Below are 18334 nucleotides of genomic sequence, written 5' to 3'. Positions count from 1 at the left end.
CTTTCCTACAAGTTTATTTGGTATTATAGATTAAAAACTGTATAACTCTAAGGAAAAAAGAAGATAAGGCAGATGTATATTAATGGGTCTTTATCACAAAACAATTTTAAGCTGATCACAGTATTTGGTAGAAGAGTTCTTCCTTAGATTGATCATAGAGACATAGATACCATGGAAAAGAAAATCGTTTCATCTTCATCTTTTCAACATGGTAAAGATTTCATGACTTTCAACATAGTCAGAGTTATACCTGTATGTTGCCTGTACAAGGTAACCCTCAAATACATCGCATATTGCATATGATGCTATACACTGTACCTACATGAATGGAACTTCTTTTGGCTTATTCATAAGACAGTTTAAATTGTTTTCTTTTGTAACATTTTTGATATATATCCAAAATTCGAAAATGTTTTTGCAAGGAATAACACTTGTAGTATAAGAGCTGTGCTTCAAATTGATGATTTATATACACATTTTCAAAATTTGGCATTATGAAATCATAGCACAAAATTGTAGTGTACTTTGTGACATTTGATTATTGACTGTCAATATTGTTTCATAGTTAGATAAAATAGTAAAAGTGATTGTTACATTAATTATTCATGATTTAGCATCATATTGTAATATTTATTTTTAAAATATTTTATCAGAACTATCTATATCATTATTTCAACCATGTATTCTAATCTGCCTGCCTGTCAATTCATATATTTCATTTCCTTTTCCTTCTCTTTTTATCACTTCTTCCCTCTTTTCCTCCATTTCCTTCCTTCCTCCCTTTCTTCCTGAGTTATTCCCTTCCTTCCTTCTTTCCTTCATTCCTTTCTCCTTCCTTAATTGAATTTTTCTCTCAGCTCTTTATTAGGTAGAATTTGAGTTTGGTTGAGAGAAAACCCCGAAACAGTTGTCAACCTGGTTTAGGTTCAGGACAAATGAACCAGGAATAGAGAAGCCATTGCTTGGAGACAGGCTGTTACTAAGACAGAAGCAGATCTTTGATTTTCTAACCAGGGATCTGATTGGCTGAAAATTTCTGAGACCAAATTCAGGTGATTTCATGAAGTGGTTGGTCAAAAAAGGCAAGTTGGGGCAGGATAAGACCCAAAGCAGCACTCCCTGCTGTGTGCAGGAAAATAGACACCAGGCTTATTTTGGTTAGAGGTCATCTCAGCTATTCCCCACCATTTGTTGAACCATTATGTTTTTTCCATCTGTAATTACTTCCTTGAATTTTTAGTTAAAGAAGAATAAATATCACTTGTGACCAGAATTTGGATACAGTGGAATGTGTTTAAGCTTAGGTAATCTTTAACCTAATTGTTGCCAATAACATTTAATCTCCAAATGTATATGATTGAACTATCCCGAGATACTGAATGAGTTTTAATTTCAAAATGCCTTATGTGAGAAACAAAGCCCTATTACTGCTTCTGTATCATTTATAATTCACTCTATCTGAATCACATGTATAGTCATTTTCAAATGTTCTATATCAAGCCTTCAATATATCAAATTTAAAAGATATTTATTTAGCAAATGTCCAGGAGATGATAATGTCTCTAGTTTTTTACTTCAGAATTCTTTCTATCCAGGACAGACTGTAAAATATACCTGCATGGAGAAACAGAATCTCACAGTGGTGACTGAATTCATTTTGAAAGGTATCACTGACCGTCCTGAGCTTCAGGCCCCCCTCTTTGGGTTGCTCTTCATTATCTACCTGATTTCAGCCATGGGTAATCTGGGCATCATCATTCTCACCAATGTGGACTCCAGGCTCCAAACACCCATGTACTTTTTCCTCAGACATCTGGCTTTAACTGACCTTGGATATTCTACAGCCGTAGGACCAAAAATGTTAGTGAATTTTGTTGCAGAGCATAATTCTGTCTCCTATTATCTTTGTGCTACACAGTTAGCCTGCTTTCTTCTTTTCATTACTTGTGAACTTTTTATTCTTTCTGCAATGTCCTATGACCGCTATGTGGCTATATGCAGCCCTCTTCTCTATACTGTCATCATGTCACAAGGAATATGTTGGGTACTTGTGACAGTCCCATATATCTATAGTATATTTGTATCTCTAATTGTCACACTTAGGGTATTCACTTTATCTTTTTGTGGCTACAATGTCATCAATCATTTTTTCTGTGATTGTATCCCGTTAATATCTTTGCTCTGTTCAAATACACACGAGGTTGAACTGATAATTAGGTTCTTTGCAACATTTGATTTGATTTCTTCTCTTCTGGTTGTGCTGGTGTCTTATCTGTTCATCCTTATAGCCATTCTGAGGATGAAATCTGCTGCTGGCAGACGAAAGGCTTTTTCAACCTGTGGGTCTCACCTGACTGTGGTCATTGTCTTCTATGGAACTTTGATATTTATGTATGTGCAGCCCAAGTCCAGTCAATCATTTGAGACTGATAAAGTATCCTCCATATTTTACACACTTGTTATACCAATGTTAAATCCCTTGATCTATAGCTTTCGGAATAAAGATGTAAAAGATGCCATAGAAAGAATCTGGAAAAAGATAGTCAACAGTTTTTCTTAAAGGCTGCATACAAATGTATTCATAGAAATCTGTGTCTAATGTAAACCTACTTTTGTTTCTTCATAGCAAATAGGAAAAGGCTCAATATATATTTCTTCTGCTTGTATTCTGGATACTAATCTAACTATTTATTATTCTAACTATATTAGAGAAGAAAAGAAAAATGCTGTTGCTTTCCTTCAGGAGAAAGGAAGAATTTAAATAATAGGACTTCAGTATACTCTATAGAGAGTAATATCAGGTTGAGGATCAAGTGATCACAAATGTGTGTTATTGAGTTCTTTGATGCCTGGAAAAGTCAGAGAAACTTTGAATGGTTTGTATCACTTATCAACATTTCAGTGAAAAAAAACGTAGGGTTCATTGTGTTTATATCTGTTTTTCTAAGTTGTATAAATTCAATTTTAGGCTGAAAATCATCTAGATGGGTTGTCTACAAATCAAATTTGATTATGACACTAGAACTGCTAATTGCAGTTCATGATTTAAGAGTCATTCATGGAAATATGTTCAAGCACTTATTCCTCATGATAAATTTTTTGTTAACAGCATACTTTCTTTTATATATAAAATGCTCACACTATGTATTTGACTTTTCAATAACCAAAAATTCATTGCAGCATCTGATCTTGTATAATCCATGGTGTGTTTGCGCACAAGAGAAACTACTAGTTACTGTGTTTTTCTGATGGAATCAAGTTTTTTCTTAGGATTGATCATGATTTTGAACCAGTTTGAACTAGAATCCATACTGACTTCTTAGTACTACTTTGTCTTAACTTCTCTAAATTCAAGTTATGCTTATTTAAACTCATAGTTTATTTGTTTTTAATTCTTCCATAGTAAGCCTCTTGGTAAATATGTTTTTGGTATGCTTTAAGGCTGATTTATTGTGTTTCCTCCCAAGGCTGCATTCTGTCCTTTCATTGGTTATGCATTTTCTATTTGGTAATTTAACCTAAATGTAGCTAGGAAAATTAGTGATTTGTTTTGGCAAATTATTTCTAAAGAGAGTGGTAGGTTAAATATTCATGTATAAACCTGCCATGTCCTCTGCATACCCAGCACTCATCACATAACTTTCTCTACTACAAACTATTACATAATAATTTGTACAATTTGGCATTTTATTTTCATCTTGACTTTAGATGACTTTCCTTAGTATGGCAACATTCACTCAATAAAATCATTTTAACAACATACATTGAAGAAACCTATTTATTGCAATTATAAATGCACATAGGTTTTAATTATTTTAATTTTTAGAAGTTAATACAAATATACAAAGAAATATGATCTTGTTTGCATTTCACACCCTTCATTCTTCTTCCCTCATATCCCTACAACAATTCACCACCTCATTTCAAATTTTTCTTTTAATTATATTTTTCTGACTTTGAAATATGATTGCATCATTTTCAGAAGATAAAATATTGACTGAGTTTATACAAAACTTCACTAATAAATTATGTTTTTTAACTCTTGATGAACCTGTGGAACTGTGACAGGTGATAAATACTCTTAATGGATCTACATGTCTATTCACTTATGAAGACTTCTTATTTGATTTATGATTTAATTTTATGTGTGGACTTGTAATGAACCTTTTACCACGTAACCATGTATTCTAAAAAGATATATAAGTGGACAAAGAGAGGAGGGTGAAGAAATTTACCTTATCACCATTTTTCATTCATTCCATTTTCACCTGTTTTTCTTAGAGAGCTTTTATAGGAAACGTTTTACAACTTAGAAATTAAAGCTAAAAATCACTTTTCTTCCTCAGACTTCAACTAGCAGGCTGAAAGAGCTGTGCAATTTCTGCAGAGATAGAACAAAGGCTACATTACTTTTATTATTATTATTATTATTATTATTATTATTATTATTATTATTATTATTATTATTATTATAGCAGCAACAGTATAATCATCATCATCACCATCACCACCAACACCATCATCATTATCATTAATTTTATTCATCCACATTTCAAATGATATCCCCCTTCCCAGTCAACCTCCCATATCCCCCTCATTTCATCCCCTCTCCCTTTCCCCCTGCCTCCACAAGGGTGCTCCTTCACCCTCTCACCCACTTCTTCCCCACACGTGAGGCTTCCCCCAACACTGGGGCATTGAACCTCCACAGAACCATCTCTTACTACACTGAATGCTGATGATCTCTTCTCAAAAGGCCTAAAAATTTTCTTGCTCATTCAGAGAGTTAAAAGCCTCTGGGAATGGGAGATTAAATAAGGTAGCCTACCTGTGTTAATCACCTAAGTTAGAGGACTTTAACCCTTAGAGGGAGCAACCAAGTTTTTTAGGGCTTTTTAGAAGTTATCATCAGACCCGCAGATCCCGGCCCGCAGCAGCTCTCTGCTCCCAGACCCGGTGAAAGAGAGACCCAACCGCCTGGTCAGGTGGGCACTCCTGAGGCTGCAGAGCAGAAGAGACCACCAACACTGCTCACCCCTGCCCACATCCCTGGCCCAAGAGGAAACTGTATAAGGCCTCTGGGCTCCCGTGGGGGAGGGCCCAGGAGCGGCAGGACCCCTGCCTGAGACACCACCAGGACCTGAAGGAAACAGACCAGATAAACAGTTCTCTGCACCCAAATCCCGTGGGAAGGAGAGCTAAACCTTCAGAGAGGCAGACAAGCCTGGGAAACCAGAAGAGACTGCTCCCTGCACACACATCTCGGACGCCAGAGGAAAAAGCCAAAGACCATCTGGAACCCTGGTGCACTGAAGCTCCCGGAAGAGGCGGCACAGGTCTTCCTGGTTGCTGCCGCTGCAGAGAGCCCCTGGGCAGCACCCCACGAGCGAACTTGAGCCTCAGGACCACAGGTAAGACCAAATTTTCTGCTGCAAGAAAGCTGCCTGGTGAACTCAAGACACAGGCCCACAGGAACAGCTGAAGACCTGTAGAGAGGAAAAACTACACGCCCGAAAGCAGAACACTCTGTCCCCATAACTGACTGAAAGAGAGGAAAACAGGGCTACAGCACTCCTGACACACAGGCTTATAGGACAGTCTAGCCACTGTCAGAAATAGCAGAACAAAGTAACACTAGAGATAATCTGATGGCGAGAGGCAAGCGCAGGAACCCAAGCAACAGAAACCAAGACTACATGGCACCATCGGAGCCCAATTCTCCCATCAAAACAAACATGGAATATCCAAACACACCAGAAAAGCAAGATCTAGTTTCAAAATCATTTTTGATCATGATGCTGGAGGACTTCAAGAAAGACGTGAAGAACTCCCTTAGAGAACAAGTAGAAGCCTACAGAGAGGAATCACAAAAATGCCTGAAAGAATTCCAGGAAAACATAAATAAACAAGCAGAAGCCCATAGAGAGGAGACACAAAAATCCCTGAAAGAATTCCAGGAAAACACAATCAAACAGTTGAAGGAATTGAGGATGGAAATAGAAGCAATCAAGAAAGAGCACAGGGAAACAGCCCTGGATATAGAAAACCAAAAGAAGAGACAAGGAGCTGTAGATACAAGCTTCACCAACAGAATACAAGAGATGGAAGAGAGAATCTCAGGAGCAGAAGATTCCATAGAGATCATTGACTCAACTGTCAAGGATAATGTAAAGCGGAAAAAGCTACTGGTCCAAAACATACAGGAAATCCAGGACTCAATGAGAAGATCAAACCTAAGGATAATAGGTATAGAAGAGAGTGAAGACTCCCAGCTCAAAGGACCAGTAAATATCTTCAACAAAATCATAGAAGAAAACTTCCCTAATCTAAAAAAAGAGATACCCATAGACATACAAGAAGCCTACACAACTCCAAATAGATTGGACCAGAAAAGAAACACCTCCCGTCACATAATTGTCAAAACACCAAACGCACAAAATAAAGAAAGAATATTAAAAGCAGTAAGGGAAAAAGGTCAAGTAACATATAAAGGCAGACCTATCAGAATCACACCAGACTTCTCGCCAGAAACTATGAAGGCCAGAAGATCCTGGACTGATGTCATACAGACACTAAGAGAACACAAATGCCAGCCCAGGTTACTGTATCCAGCAAAACTCTCAATTAACATAGATGGAGAAACCAAGATATTCCGTGACAAAACCAAATTTACACAATATCTTTCTACAAATCCAGCACTACAAAGGATAATAAATGGCAAAGCCCAACATAAGGAGGCAAGCTATACCCTAGAAGAAGCAAGAAACTAATCGTCTTAGCAACAAAACAAAGAGAATGAAAGCACACAAACATAACCTCACATCCAAATATGAATATAGCGGGAAGCAATAATCACTATTCCTTAATATCTCTCAATATCAATGGCCTCAACTCCCCAATAAAAAGACATAGATAAACAAACTGGATATGCAACGAGGACCCTGCATTCTGCTGCCTACAGGAAACACACCTCAGAGACAAAGACAGACACTACCTCAGAGTGAAAGGCTGGAAAACAACTTTCCAAGCAAATGGTCAGTAGAAGCAAGCTGCAGTAGCCATTCTAATATCAAATAAAATCAATTTTCAACTAAAAGTCATCAAAAAAGATAAGGAAGGACACTTCATATTCATCAAAGGAAAAATCCACCAAGATGAACTCTCAATCCTAAATATCTATGCCCCAAATACAAGGGCACCTACATACGTAAAAGAAACCTTACTAAAGCTCAAATCACACATTGCACCTCACACAATAATAGTGGGAGATTTCAACACCCCACTCTCATCAATGGACAGATCATGGAAACAGAAATTAAACAGTGATGTCGACAGACTAAGAGAAGTCATGAGCCAAATGGACTTGAAAATGAAAAAGATGAAACAGCAACTGAAGGAATGCCAACCAATAACAGGCCCACCTTGAGAGCTAATCTATGGATAAGTACCAGTACCTAACACTATTAATCATACTCCGTTATGCTTGCTGACAGGAGCCTAGTATAAGTTTTACTGAGAGGCTCTACCCAGCAGCTGAATAAAACAGATGGATATATGCATAGTCAAGCACTGCACATAAGTGAGAGACTCTAATGGAAGAGTTGGACTCTTATGGAAGAGCCTGAAGAATATAGGAACTCCACAGGAAGACCAACAGAGTCAACTGACATGGACCATTAGAGCCTCTCAGAGACAGAGCCACCACAAAACAATGGGCATACATGGACGAGACTTTGGCCACAGACATATATAGCAGATGTAGGGCTCAGTATCTCAACAACTAAAGCAGACACTATCTCACAAGCTATTGTTTGTCCATGGAATCTATTCCCCAACAGGTCTTGATTGGCCTCATTATTTAATCATGCAGATACATGATACAGCAGGATGGGTGGGGGGATACCCAGGGTGGGCCTCCACTCTCTCAGAAGAGAAGGGGAATGAGATCAGGGAGAGGGTCTGTGAGGAATGAACTGAGAGGTGGCAGAGATTGGAATGTAAAATTAATCAATTATTTAAAAATTGCTAATATGTTGTTGACTCCTAAAATATATACAAATGATATACTAAATATTTACGCTCATGAGTAACATATTTGACTTCAGATTCAAAATTATAAAGTTGTTTTGCAAGCAAAGACTGAAAAGTAAAGTTTTTGTGCAATAAAATAGTAGGTACCAAGAAGGTGATATCTCCCTTTTCATTAACAAAAATATTCCTTGACAAACTATTTAAATAGGAACTTGTGGAGACCAGTAGTTTGGCCATTTATTTTTACTTCTCAATTGCTTCTCTTATGTATGCTATATATTGCATGCCTCTTTCAGGTATGCATTATGTAATTAAACAATATTTTTCAGGGTTAAACATTGACTCTGAGGTTAAGAGTATGTGCTGCTCTTGAAGGGGACAAGGGATCCTTCCATTCCCAGCCATTGCAGTCCACATTCCAGAAAACCATGTACTTCTTCTGGCCTCTTCAGTCATCAGTCATACATGTTGTTTATATATACATACAAAGGCAAATATACAAATAAAATATGAATAAAACTTTTAAGGCATTTTTACTAAATTGACATTATTAATGATTATTTTTTTCATCTTTATTAACTTGGGTATTTCTTATTTACATTTCAATTGTTATTCCCTTTCCCGGTTTCTGGGCCAACATCCCCCTAACACCTCCCCCTCCCCTTCTCTATGGGTGTTTCCTCCCCATCCTCCCCCCATTACCGCCCTCCCCCCAGCAATCACGTTCACTTGGGGTTCAGTCTTGGCAGGACCAAGGGCTTCCCCTTCCACTGGTGCTCTTACTAGGCTATTCATTGCTACCTATGAGGTTGGAGCCCAGGGTCAGTCCATGTATAATCTTAGGCTAGTGGCTTAGTCCCTGGAAGCTCTGGTTGGTTGGCATTGTTGTTCATATGGGGTCTCAAGCCCCTTCAGCTCTTTCAGTCCTTTCTCTAATTCCTTCAACGGGGGTCCCATTCTCAGTTCAGTGTTTTGCTGCTGGCATTCGCCTATGTATTTGCTGTATTCTGGCTCTGTCTCTCAGGAGCGATCTACATCCGTTTCCTGTCAGCCTGCACTTCTTTGCTTCATCCATCTTATCTAGTTTGGTGGCTGTATATGTATGGGCCACATGTGGGACAGGCTCTGAATGGGTGTTCCTTCTGCCTTTGTTCTAAACTTTGCCTCCCTATTCTCTCTCAAGGGTATTCTTGTTCCCCTTTTAAAGAATGAATGAAGCATTCACATTTTGGTCATCATTCTTGAGTTTCACGTGTTCTGTGCATCTAGGGTAATTCGAGCATTTGGGCTAATATCCACTTATCAATGAATGTATAACATGTCTGTTTTTCTGTGATTGGGTTACCTCACTCAGGATGATATTTTCCAGTTCCATCCATTTGCCTATGAATTTGATAGCTGAGTAATATTCCATTGCGTAGATGTACCACATTTTCTGTATCCATTCCTCTGTTGAAGGGCATCTGGGTTCTTTCCAGCTTCTGGCTATTATAAATAAGGCTGCTATGAACATAGTGGAGCATGTGTCTTTGTTATATGTTGGGGCATCTTTTGGATATATGCCCATGAGAGGTATATATAGAACTCGAGGAACTACATTGGATAGATAGGGAGAGAGTAGGCAGCCTTTTCTTGTCCCTGAGTTCAGTGGAGTTGCATCAAGTTTTGCTCCATTTAATTTGAAGTTAGTTCCATGTGTATTGTTTTATTATGTTATGTATGTGCCTGCCACGACTTCCTGATCCCTCCAAGACTTTTAGCATGAAGGGGTATTAGATTTTGTTCTACATGAAAACTTAGCTATACCATTCCTGGGCATATTGTCAGAAGATGCTCCACAATACTACAAAGCCATATGCTCCACTATGTTTATAAAAGCTTTATTCAAAATATCCAGAAACTGGAAGGAATGCAGATGTCCCTCAAGTAACAAAAGGATACAGAAAAACGTGGTTCATTTACACATAAATCACTATTTAGTTATTAAAAAGGAGAACATGAATATTGCAGGCAAACGGATAGAACTAAAAAATATCATTCTGAGTGAGGTAACCCAGACCCAAAAGAATATATATGGTATGTTCTCACTAGTATGTGTATATTAGGCAAAAAGTATAGAATGCCAGTGATACAACCCACACATCATAAGAAATTTAACAAGAGGGAGGGCCCAAGTGAGGATGTTTCAATCATATTCATATGGCTGAAGAAAATAACCATGGGAGGCAGGGGAGGGGGGACCTGAGAAGGAGAGAAGAGAGGGTCGGGAGAAGGAGGGCAAGATTAGGTATGAGGAGAGACAGGAAAGAAGCCCAGAGAGCCAGGAGAATGAGAGGTGGAAGGAACCTCTAGAGAGTCCCAGCGACCTGAAATGTAAGAGTTTCTCAGGTCTAATGGGAGTTTAGCTGCGATGCCCAACAATGTGATGATGGAACCTAGAGAGTCCGCCTCCAGCAGATAGGCAGGGCCACCAGTAGGCAGGACCCCCAGTGACGTGGCTTAAAATAAAAATGTGTACTGGACTAGAAAATTTAGTTTATTTTTTTCCATTTTAAAACTTATTTATTGAATATCTACTAAGTGTCTGGACTCTTCAGAGGCTGGTCAAATGAAAGATCCACTTTCTAACCAGCAATAATTTTAATCCTGTTGGCACACAAAGTTTCTTCTTTGGATCTAATTTTTCTAATATATGCTGGGAATGGACAGAGGATGATTTTCTAGCCTATGAACACAAAGACAGTGCCTGAGTTAACTCTATATAAACTTAGGCTCTTCCCCAAATGTCAAACTGGAATGACATCCATGTTTTGGTTCAGTCCTTTCCAATCCTTCACAAACCTATGAGTGCTTGTGACCAGAGACCATTTTAAGGACCAATCAATTTGGCTAATGATCAAGAAATTTGAGTCAGTTAAGTAAGTTGAGTTATTTTTTGTAAGGGAGTGTATCAAAACCTCCTAGATTGAGGAAGGCAGCTAAGTTCACTGGTACACCGTCAACTCTGTGAAGTGTTTAGCCAACCTGTGCAGATACTCTTTGCTGGAAATAGAATGTATACATTCAGGTAAATGGAAGTAGACAACCATGGCTTACTAATTATGACAGTGAGTTCAGGCTTGCTTAAGACTTACATAGGTTATCACCACCTAGAGTGATACATACAAATTAATGTAGAACTATTAGAATAAAACATGGAGACTTTTAAATGTCAAGTATTAAGAACAAATAAGTAAGTGGGATTAAATCAAATAAAAAAGCTCACAATAGTAAAGAGAAATGTACAGATTGTCATGTGAATCTAGAGTAGTGGCTGGCAAACTTCCTCATGCTGTGAGCCTTCTATACACTTGCTCATGTGGTAGTTACCACCAGCCATAAAATTATTTTCATTACTAGTCCACAACTGTAATTTTGCTATGGTTATAAGTCATAATGTAAATATCTGTGTTTTCTAATAGTTTTAGGTAACTCCTGTGAAATGGTCATTCGACCCAAAGTCGACCTGATCCAGAGGTTAGAACTGCTGATCTAGAGTGTGAGAAGAAATATTTGCAACCTATAAAGTTTAGAAAGAGGTATAGTCTATAATACAAAGGAACTAGAAAAGGCAGTGATGGAAAACAAATCATTTATATAACAGAGAGTAAACCCTGATGGAAATTTCCCTAAATGAAACATGCTACTTGAGAAAAGGTAGATTTTAAAATGTACAATAGCATTCAAAACACAAACCACAATACTACTTCCCCGTGCTTCTTTATTTTTTTTTTAAAATTCACTTGGGAGTTCTTTTGGCGTGTGTCTCTGTATATGTATGTGTGTGTATGCATGCAAAGGTGCGCTTGAGCATGTGCCTACAAGATTTGAAATGTGTGCAGTGCATATCAGTGCTCATAGATACAGGAAGAAAGTACCATTGGATATCCTGTAACTAGAGTCACAGGCTGTTGTTAACCACTTTGAGTAGTCTGAGAACTAAACTGAGGTCCTATGAAAGACCATTACTGAACTTTTAAATTCTCATCCTCTCCATCCTCCATACATCCTCATATGTACACTCTGACCCTTCTCCAAATATTTTCTAGTACTCTTTGATTATAAAATGTAATAAATGAATTTATGAAAATGAGGGTATTTTAAAAAATGGATGTACTTTCTTAATATCCCTTGTTAATAATTTTTGAATCTTTGAAAGCTTTCTATTAACCATGGCTTAAATAGATGCTATGTAACCACGTACAAAATTCTATAGTTTTGCGTTATGTTCAGGCTCAACGTCATTACATTTTACAGATTATTATTTTGGGGATGGATAATATTGCAGAAACTATGTGTAACATATTTATATATTGATTCATTTATAAAGGAATACGTAAGTTGTTTGTACTTTATATCAAGTTAGAACTAAGCTACGATGAATCCAATGTTGTGAATATCCCTTTGAGATAATAATGCAAGTGATTTAAGATAAAACCAGACATCTCTTGGCTGATCTCATAATGTTAGTTTATTCAAAGTGTAATACAAATTCTTTTTGACAATTAGTGGACAGTCTCCAGACATTTCATTAAGCATTCTGACATTTTAAGTTAATCAAGATCACCCACAGGGAGCCTCCTTACAATTTGAAGAAATATTCATAAGTTACCATCTAAGAGTGCCTTAAATTATTCATGGATGAAGTACTGAAGATATATCATCACAGGTAAGGGGTGCAGAAGATTTTACGTTATCATTATTCAGTTTTTGCCGTCAGAGTCCTTTTGGATGTTTTCCATGATTTTTCTCCTACTACTTCATGATGGAACAAGAAAAACCCTCTCTAGCAACTTAAGTTAGAGAAAAAAGTTAATGAGGAAGTGTAAAAGTTTATATTTTATATACTTCTAAAATATTTAATTTAATACACTAAAAGTAAAAATTGGTCCACACACATGAAATGAGATGAGGTATTAGTGAAAAGTATAAGTATTTTCAAGGCAAAAATAAAGTAGAAATTCTGCTTTTTAATATGCTTCAAATAGTTAAGCTTTGTGGCTGCTGTGTTTTCTATAGGATTACTGTTACATGCTATTTCCAAACTATACAACTTATGTAATTACATTGATAAGAATGAGGCCCAATACATTATAGTTAAACAATTATTCCATATCATCAATATTTTACATATTATGTAAAAGTAACTAGTATTAAGAGAACATTAAGTAATAGCTTTCATGCCTATGGTAAAATAGTCTTGTTTTCTACAGTGATCTGTCCTCACTTTTCTAGGAGTGTAGGTTTAAAAATTAAATTTGATTCATTGGAAAAGAGAATAAAGTTTCATTATTTTGCATCAGATTAATCTCTAAAACTATTAAGATGAAGTCCATGTGTGTTTCTTCAACATATAGGATTACTGTTACATGCTAACCACATACCTTTTATTCTGCAATGTACTAAAATAATAATAATAATAATAATAATAATAATAATAATAATAATAATAATAACTATTATTATTACTATTACAAAATCCAGGAAAATGAAAGAATAAAACAAGATTCAAACAATTTCGCATTGTAATTTTGAAAGATGATTCTCTAATTTTTTAAATATATAAATATTTATATAATAAAATCTTTTGGATGGGACAGTGTGGATTATCAATTATGCACCATCATCTAAGTAATATTTTTTGTGAAGTATTTGGAAATATTTTCCACAATAATGTTGGCAACTGTATGATTTATTAAGTTACCTGCAGTTTTTGTAATACAGACTTGTTATCTTTGAAATACCCACAAAATACTGCCTTATATATAAGTGAAATTAATATATTATATAAGTGTAAAAATTATAATCTTCCTACCATTTTCTCTCTGTCTGTCTGTCTGTCTGTCTTTTTATTTTATTGAGATAGAGCCTAAATCTCCCTCTAAAGTTTTACACGACATTCTCTGTTTAGAGAACAATGACCTTCAACTTCTACTGCTATCTCTCCATGTCCGCAAAGTAGGGACTACAGGTGTAAGCCAATAAGCTTAGCTTTAGTATTTTTAAATCCCATATTACTCAATCCAAGGGGAATGTTCTGTGTCTTCTTTGCATAAAACCTATTTTCAGGTCTTTTTTTGCTATAATTTGATCAAATTGTCTCAGTCTCCTAATTTCTTCAAGAACAAAAAGCATAATTGTTACGTTAAGGTAATTATCAGATATAATAAAATGGCCACACTAAGAGAACAATATTCCAGTAAACTGACATAAATATAACTTGAAATATTATTATATTTATAAATGTTATATTGCAATTAGTGAAAATCAAAACCGTTCATTAATCTATTGACATTTTAAAATTTTTATACAAAATATTTTGATCTTATTTTTCCCACCCAATACCTCCCAGATCACTCACACATCCCTACCCGCCCATTATATTTTCTTTCTCTCTCTTAAAAAAAATGAAGCCTAAATATTAAATTGGGGTGAAAAACCTTAAAGGACAGAAAACAGATTATAACAAAAGAAAGCACATGACAAGAAATGGAAGTCATTTGTTTTGGCCAACTTCTCCTGAGTATGATGCTTGCTTGATATACACAGAGTCATTCCACTAAGGAAACTGATTTTCCTTTATCAACACATTTCAATTGCTAGTAATTTTTTATGGTGGTGGAACTTTGTGATCCTTTCTCTGTATTGCCACACATTTTGAAAAGAAAAGATGCACATTTATTTGTAGAGAATATGTCTTTCACACATTGTGGCTAACTTCAAAGTAATATTACCAGCATTCCAGACAGAAGGAATATAATTTCTTTTTTTTTCTTTCTTGCTAAATCTTTTTTCTAATTTTTTATTAGCTATAATTCTTTACTTACATTTCAAATGATATTCCCCTTCCCAGTTTCCTGTCCATAAGCTCCCAATCCCTCCCTCCTGCCCCCTCCCCTAGGCGGGTATTCCTCCTACACATCCCCCTTATTGCACCCCCCCCTTATTCCCCTGCACTGGAGGTCCAACCTTGGCAGGACCAAGGCCTTCCTCTTCCACTGGTGCCCCACCAAGGCTATTCTCTGCTACATATGCAGTTGGAGCCAGGGACTAAACCACTACCAAAACACTATACAAGGAGTATAATTTTTTAAGCAGCCTTCTCTACACAATGAGACTCTGCTTCCATAGAGTTCTACAATAGGCATGGTTGCTCACAGATAAATTTCTTCACAAATATGTGTAAGTGTCTAGGCTTGAACAACAGTAAAGACAAAACAAAAAGTTGACGTATATTTGAGAATGATTTCATGATATCACTTTAATACTGAAATAGATAATTGTTCTTCCAAAAATGCTACAAGGACATTATTGGAATTGGTGATAATGTTAAAAAAAAGCTAACTCTACAAAGCAATGCTTATCTTTATTAAGAAAATGACCCAGCTCTTCCTGTATACTTCTAACCAGTATTTTGTTTCTTCATAGGAAAACAATATCATTTCCAATTATGCTGATTTTTATTCATAATTACAGTGTTTACCAAGACAATTAACACCATCAGCTATACAACCATCAATAAATACTTCACAAGACTATACGATAAAAAAGAATTGGTATATTTTACAAATGTAAATATTTGTAAAATTTCAACTGAATATGTGTACTAGAAAACCACTTACATACTCTACAGTAGCAATGTGTTTTTTACAGCTGAGTTATCTCTCCAGGCACATATTTGCATATTTTTCTTTTCATAAAAATTTTAAGAGAATTGACACATGTGTTATTGAGGCTATTGAATTAATTATTATTAACAATTGAAATTATTTGATGCAGATGGAAAACAACAGTACAATGGTGATTCATTTGCCATGTATCTAACAATTAAGTTCTAACAGAATCTAACCATAATTTTAAATTTCTTTACATATATATTCATGTCTGCTTTTCTTCTGTTGTCCCATCAGTATATGTATGCATGTTTATATGTATCTATAAGGCTATCTATGATGTACTTATATTTACCATTTATCTACCTAGCATCCATTGACAGTTAAGTATATAACAGAAGTTTCTAACCTTATACATGAGTTGTTGATATTGATATTATTTAGAGCTCTATCAGAAACAAATATAGTGTTTACCAGACGAAATGACTGCAAAACCTTAGAGCAGAGTCACAATTCATGTTTACATTGGAACTATCTCTCTCATCTACTCTAATTTTTTCAATAGAAATTTTATGAATCAGTAAAAAAAAATTAGCTTCTATCTTTTAATTTGCGTATCCCTATGAATAAATATGTTTTAAATATTAATATTTTTATGCATTAAGTTAGAAATGTTAGATATTTCTTACTTGTAATAGTTTGTCCTTAATATAATGCATTCTAAAACAATTACTATTTTATTGCTTCTGTTTATGACAGGTTTTCTGATAGAGAATGGATAAACATAACATAACAGTGGTGACTGAATTCATCTTGATGGGAATCACTAAGAACCCTGACCTGCAGGCCCCATTGTTTGGGTTATTTCTCATTATTTACCTGACCTCAGTGACTGGCAATCTGGGAATAATCATCCTTACCAATGTAGACTCCAAATTACAGACACCAATGTATTTCTTCCTTAGGCATTTGGCTTTCACTGACTTTGTTTACTCAACAACTGTGGGACCAAAAATGTTGGTAAATTTTGTTGTAGATCAAAATGCAATTTCCTACTATCTTTGTGCTACACAGCTAGCTTTTTTCCTTCTCTTCATTGGCAGTGAGCTCTTTATTCTGTCTGCAATGTCCTATGACCGCTATGTGGCCATCTGTAAGCCTCTCCTCTACACTGTCATCATGTCACATAGGGTATGTTGGGTCCTAGTCACAATGACCTATCTTTACTGTACATTTATGTCACTTGTAGTCACCATAAATATTTTCTCTTTATCCTTCTGTGGCTATAATATCATCAATCATTTCTTTTGTGACTGTATCCCCTTAATATCTTTGGTTTGCTCAAACACACAAGAAGTTGAACTGATAGTTATGATCTTTGCAGCTTTTGATTTGATTTCCTCCCTTGTGGTTGTGCTTATGTCCTACCTGCTCATTCTCATAGCTGTTCTCAGGATGAACTCTGCTGCAGGCAGACGTAAAGCTTTCTCTACTTGTGGGTCCCACTTGACAGTGGTTACAGTGTTCTATGGGACATTGATATTTATGTATGTACAACCTGAATCTAGTCATTCCATTGATACTGATAAAATATCATCCATTTTTTATACTCTAATCATCCCCTTGTTGAATCCCCTGATCTATAGCCTGAGGAACAAAGATGTAAAAGATGCCCTACAAAGAACCTGGCAAAAAATATTCACCATATTTTCTTAAAATTAACAGGCAGTACAAATCCTTCAAACCAGATTTCCATATTCAACCATTTTACTTCCCTCCAGAGTGTAGAGCACCAGTGAATGTGTTAAGTATGTATTAACTACTTGAATGGTTGTGCTAATCAAGTTTCCATATATTATACTTGCATTAGAAAGAATGAATTTTTCCAGGGGACATTATCTACTATGAATAACTGCCAAGCCTATTGCAAAACATAAGCAAATTTAGCGACTATGGAACTGAAGGTATAGCTAAAGATGCATCCAGTGCATGAGAGAGAAATAGAGAAATTATACTATGTACAAAAGAAGAATTTGAATGTTCTAGTGGAATTTTTTATTAAAATAAACACTATAACATTTGTATATAACAGCATGTACTTTTGTTTAATAAAATTATAATCATTTTTATTTAATTTTGGTTTGTATATTCTACTGTTGCAGACTTCAATAAAATAAACCTTAATTATTGTCACATCAAATCTTGACTCCCACATTACCTTACCCCTCCCCATCTGAAACATTTTTCTTTTTTTTAATTTATTTATGTAATGTATGTGAGTACACTTTTGATCCCTTCAGAGACACCAGAAAAGGGCACTGCACCCCATTACAGATGGTTGTGAGCCACCATGTGGTTGTTGGGAATAGAACTCAGGACCTCTGGAAGAGCAGTCAGTGTTCTTAACCACTGAGCAATCTCTCCAGCCACGAAACATTTCTTTTCAAATATCCCTTTCTACTTTCTCCCTTGACTTTTGGCCCACTGAGTTTAATAAGAGTTACTTGTGCAATGTTAGGTAGCAGGTTTTTTAAAAATAGGGCAAACAAACCCGCTGATCCCGGCCTGCAGCAGCTCTCTGCTCCCAGACCCCATGGGAGAGAGACCTCACCGGCTGGTCAGGTGGGCACTCCTGAGGCTGCAGAGCGGAA

At 36.1% G+C, this 18334-nt stretch overlaps 1 protein-coding gene and 1 pseudogene across 2 annotated transcripts; both read left to right on the top strand.

Annotated features, from left to right (window-relative positions):
- Or8k38-ps1 (olfactory receptor family 8 subfamily K member 38, pseudogene 1) lies at positions 1519–2320 on the top strand (annotated as a pseudogene).
- On the top strand, positions 11133–17399 carry Or8k33 (olfactory receptor family 8 subfamily K member 33). Of its 2 annotated transcripts, XM_039105630.1 has the most exons (2): positions 11133–11169; positions 16480–17399. In XM_039105630.1, exons 1-2 carry the CDS (start codon positions 11133–11135, stop codon positions 17397–17399), a joined length of 957 nt encoding a protein of 318 aa, XP_038961558.1. The 2 variants fall into 2 exon arrangements, with proteins under 2 accessions (XP_038961558.1, NP_001000677.1); NM_001000677.1 differs by lacking the exon at positions 11133–11169 and having other exon boundaries at positions 16458–17399.
- The last annotated feature ends 935 nt before the right edge of the window (positions 17400–18334 follow it).

This window comes from Rattus norvegicus, chromosome 3 (genome assembly GCF_036323735.1).
Source record: "Rattus norvegicus strain BN/NHsdMcwi chromosome 3, GRCr8, whole genome shotgun sequence".
NCBI lineage: Eukaryota > Metazoa > Chordata > Mammalia > Rodentia > Muridae > Rattus > Rattus norvegicus.
This window is presented reverse-complemented; position numbering and strand designations above follow the sequence as displayed.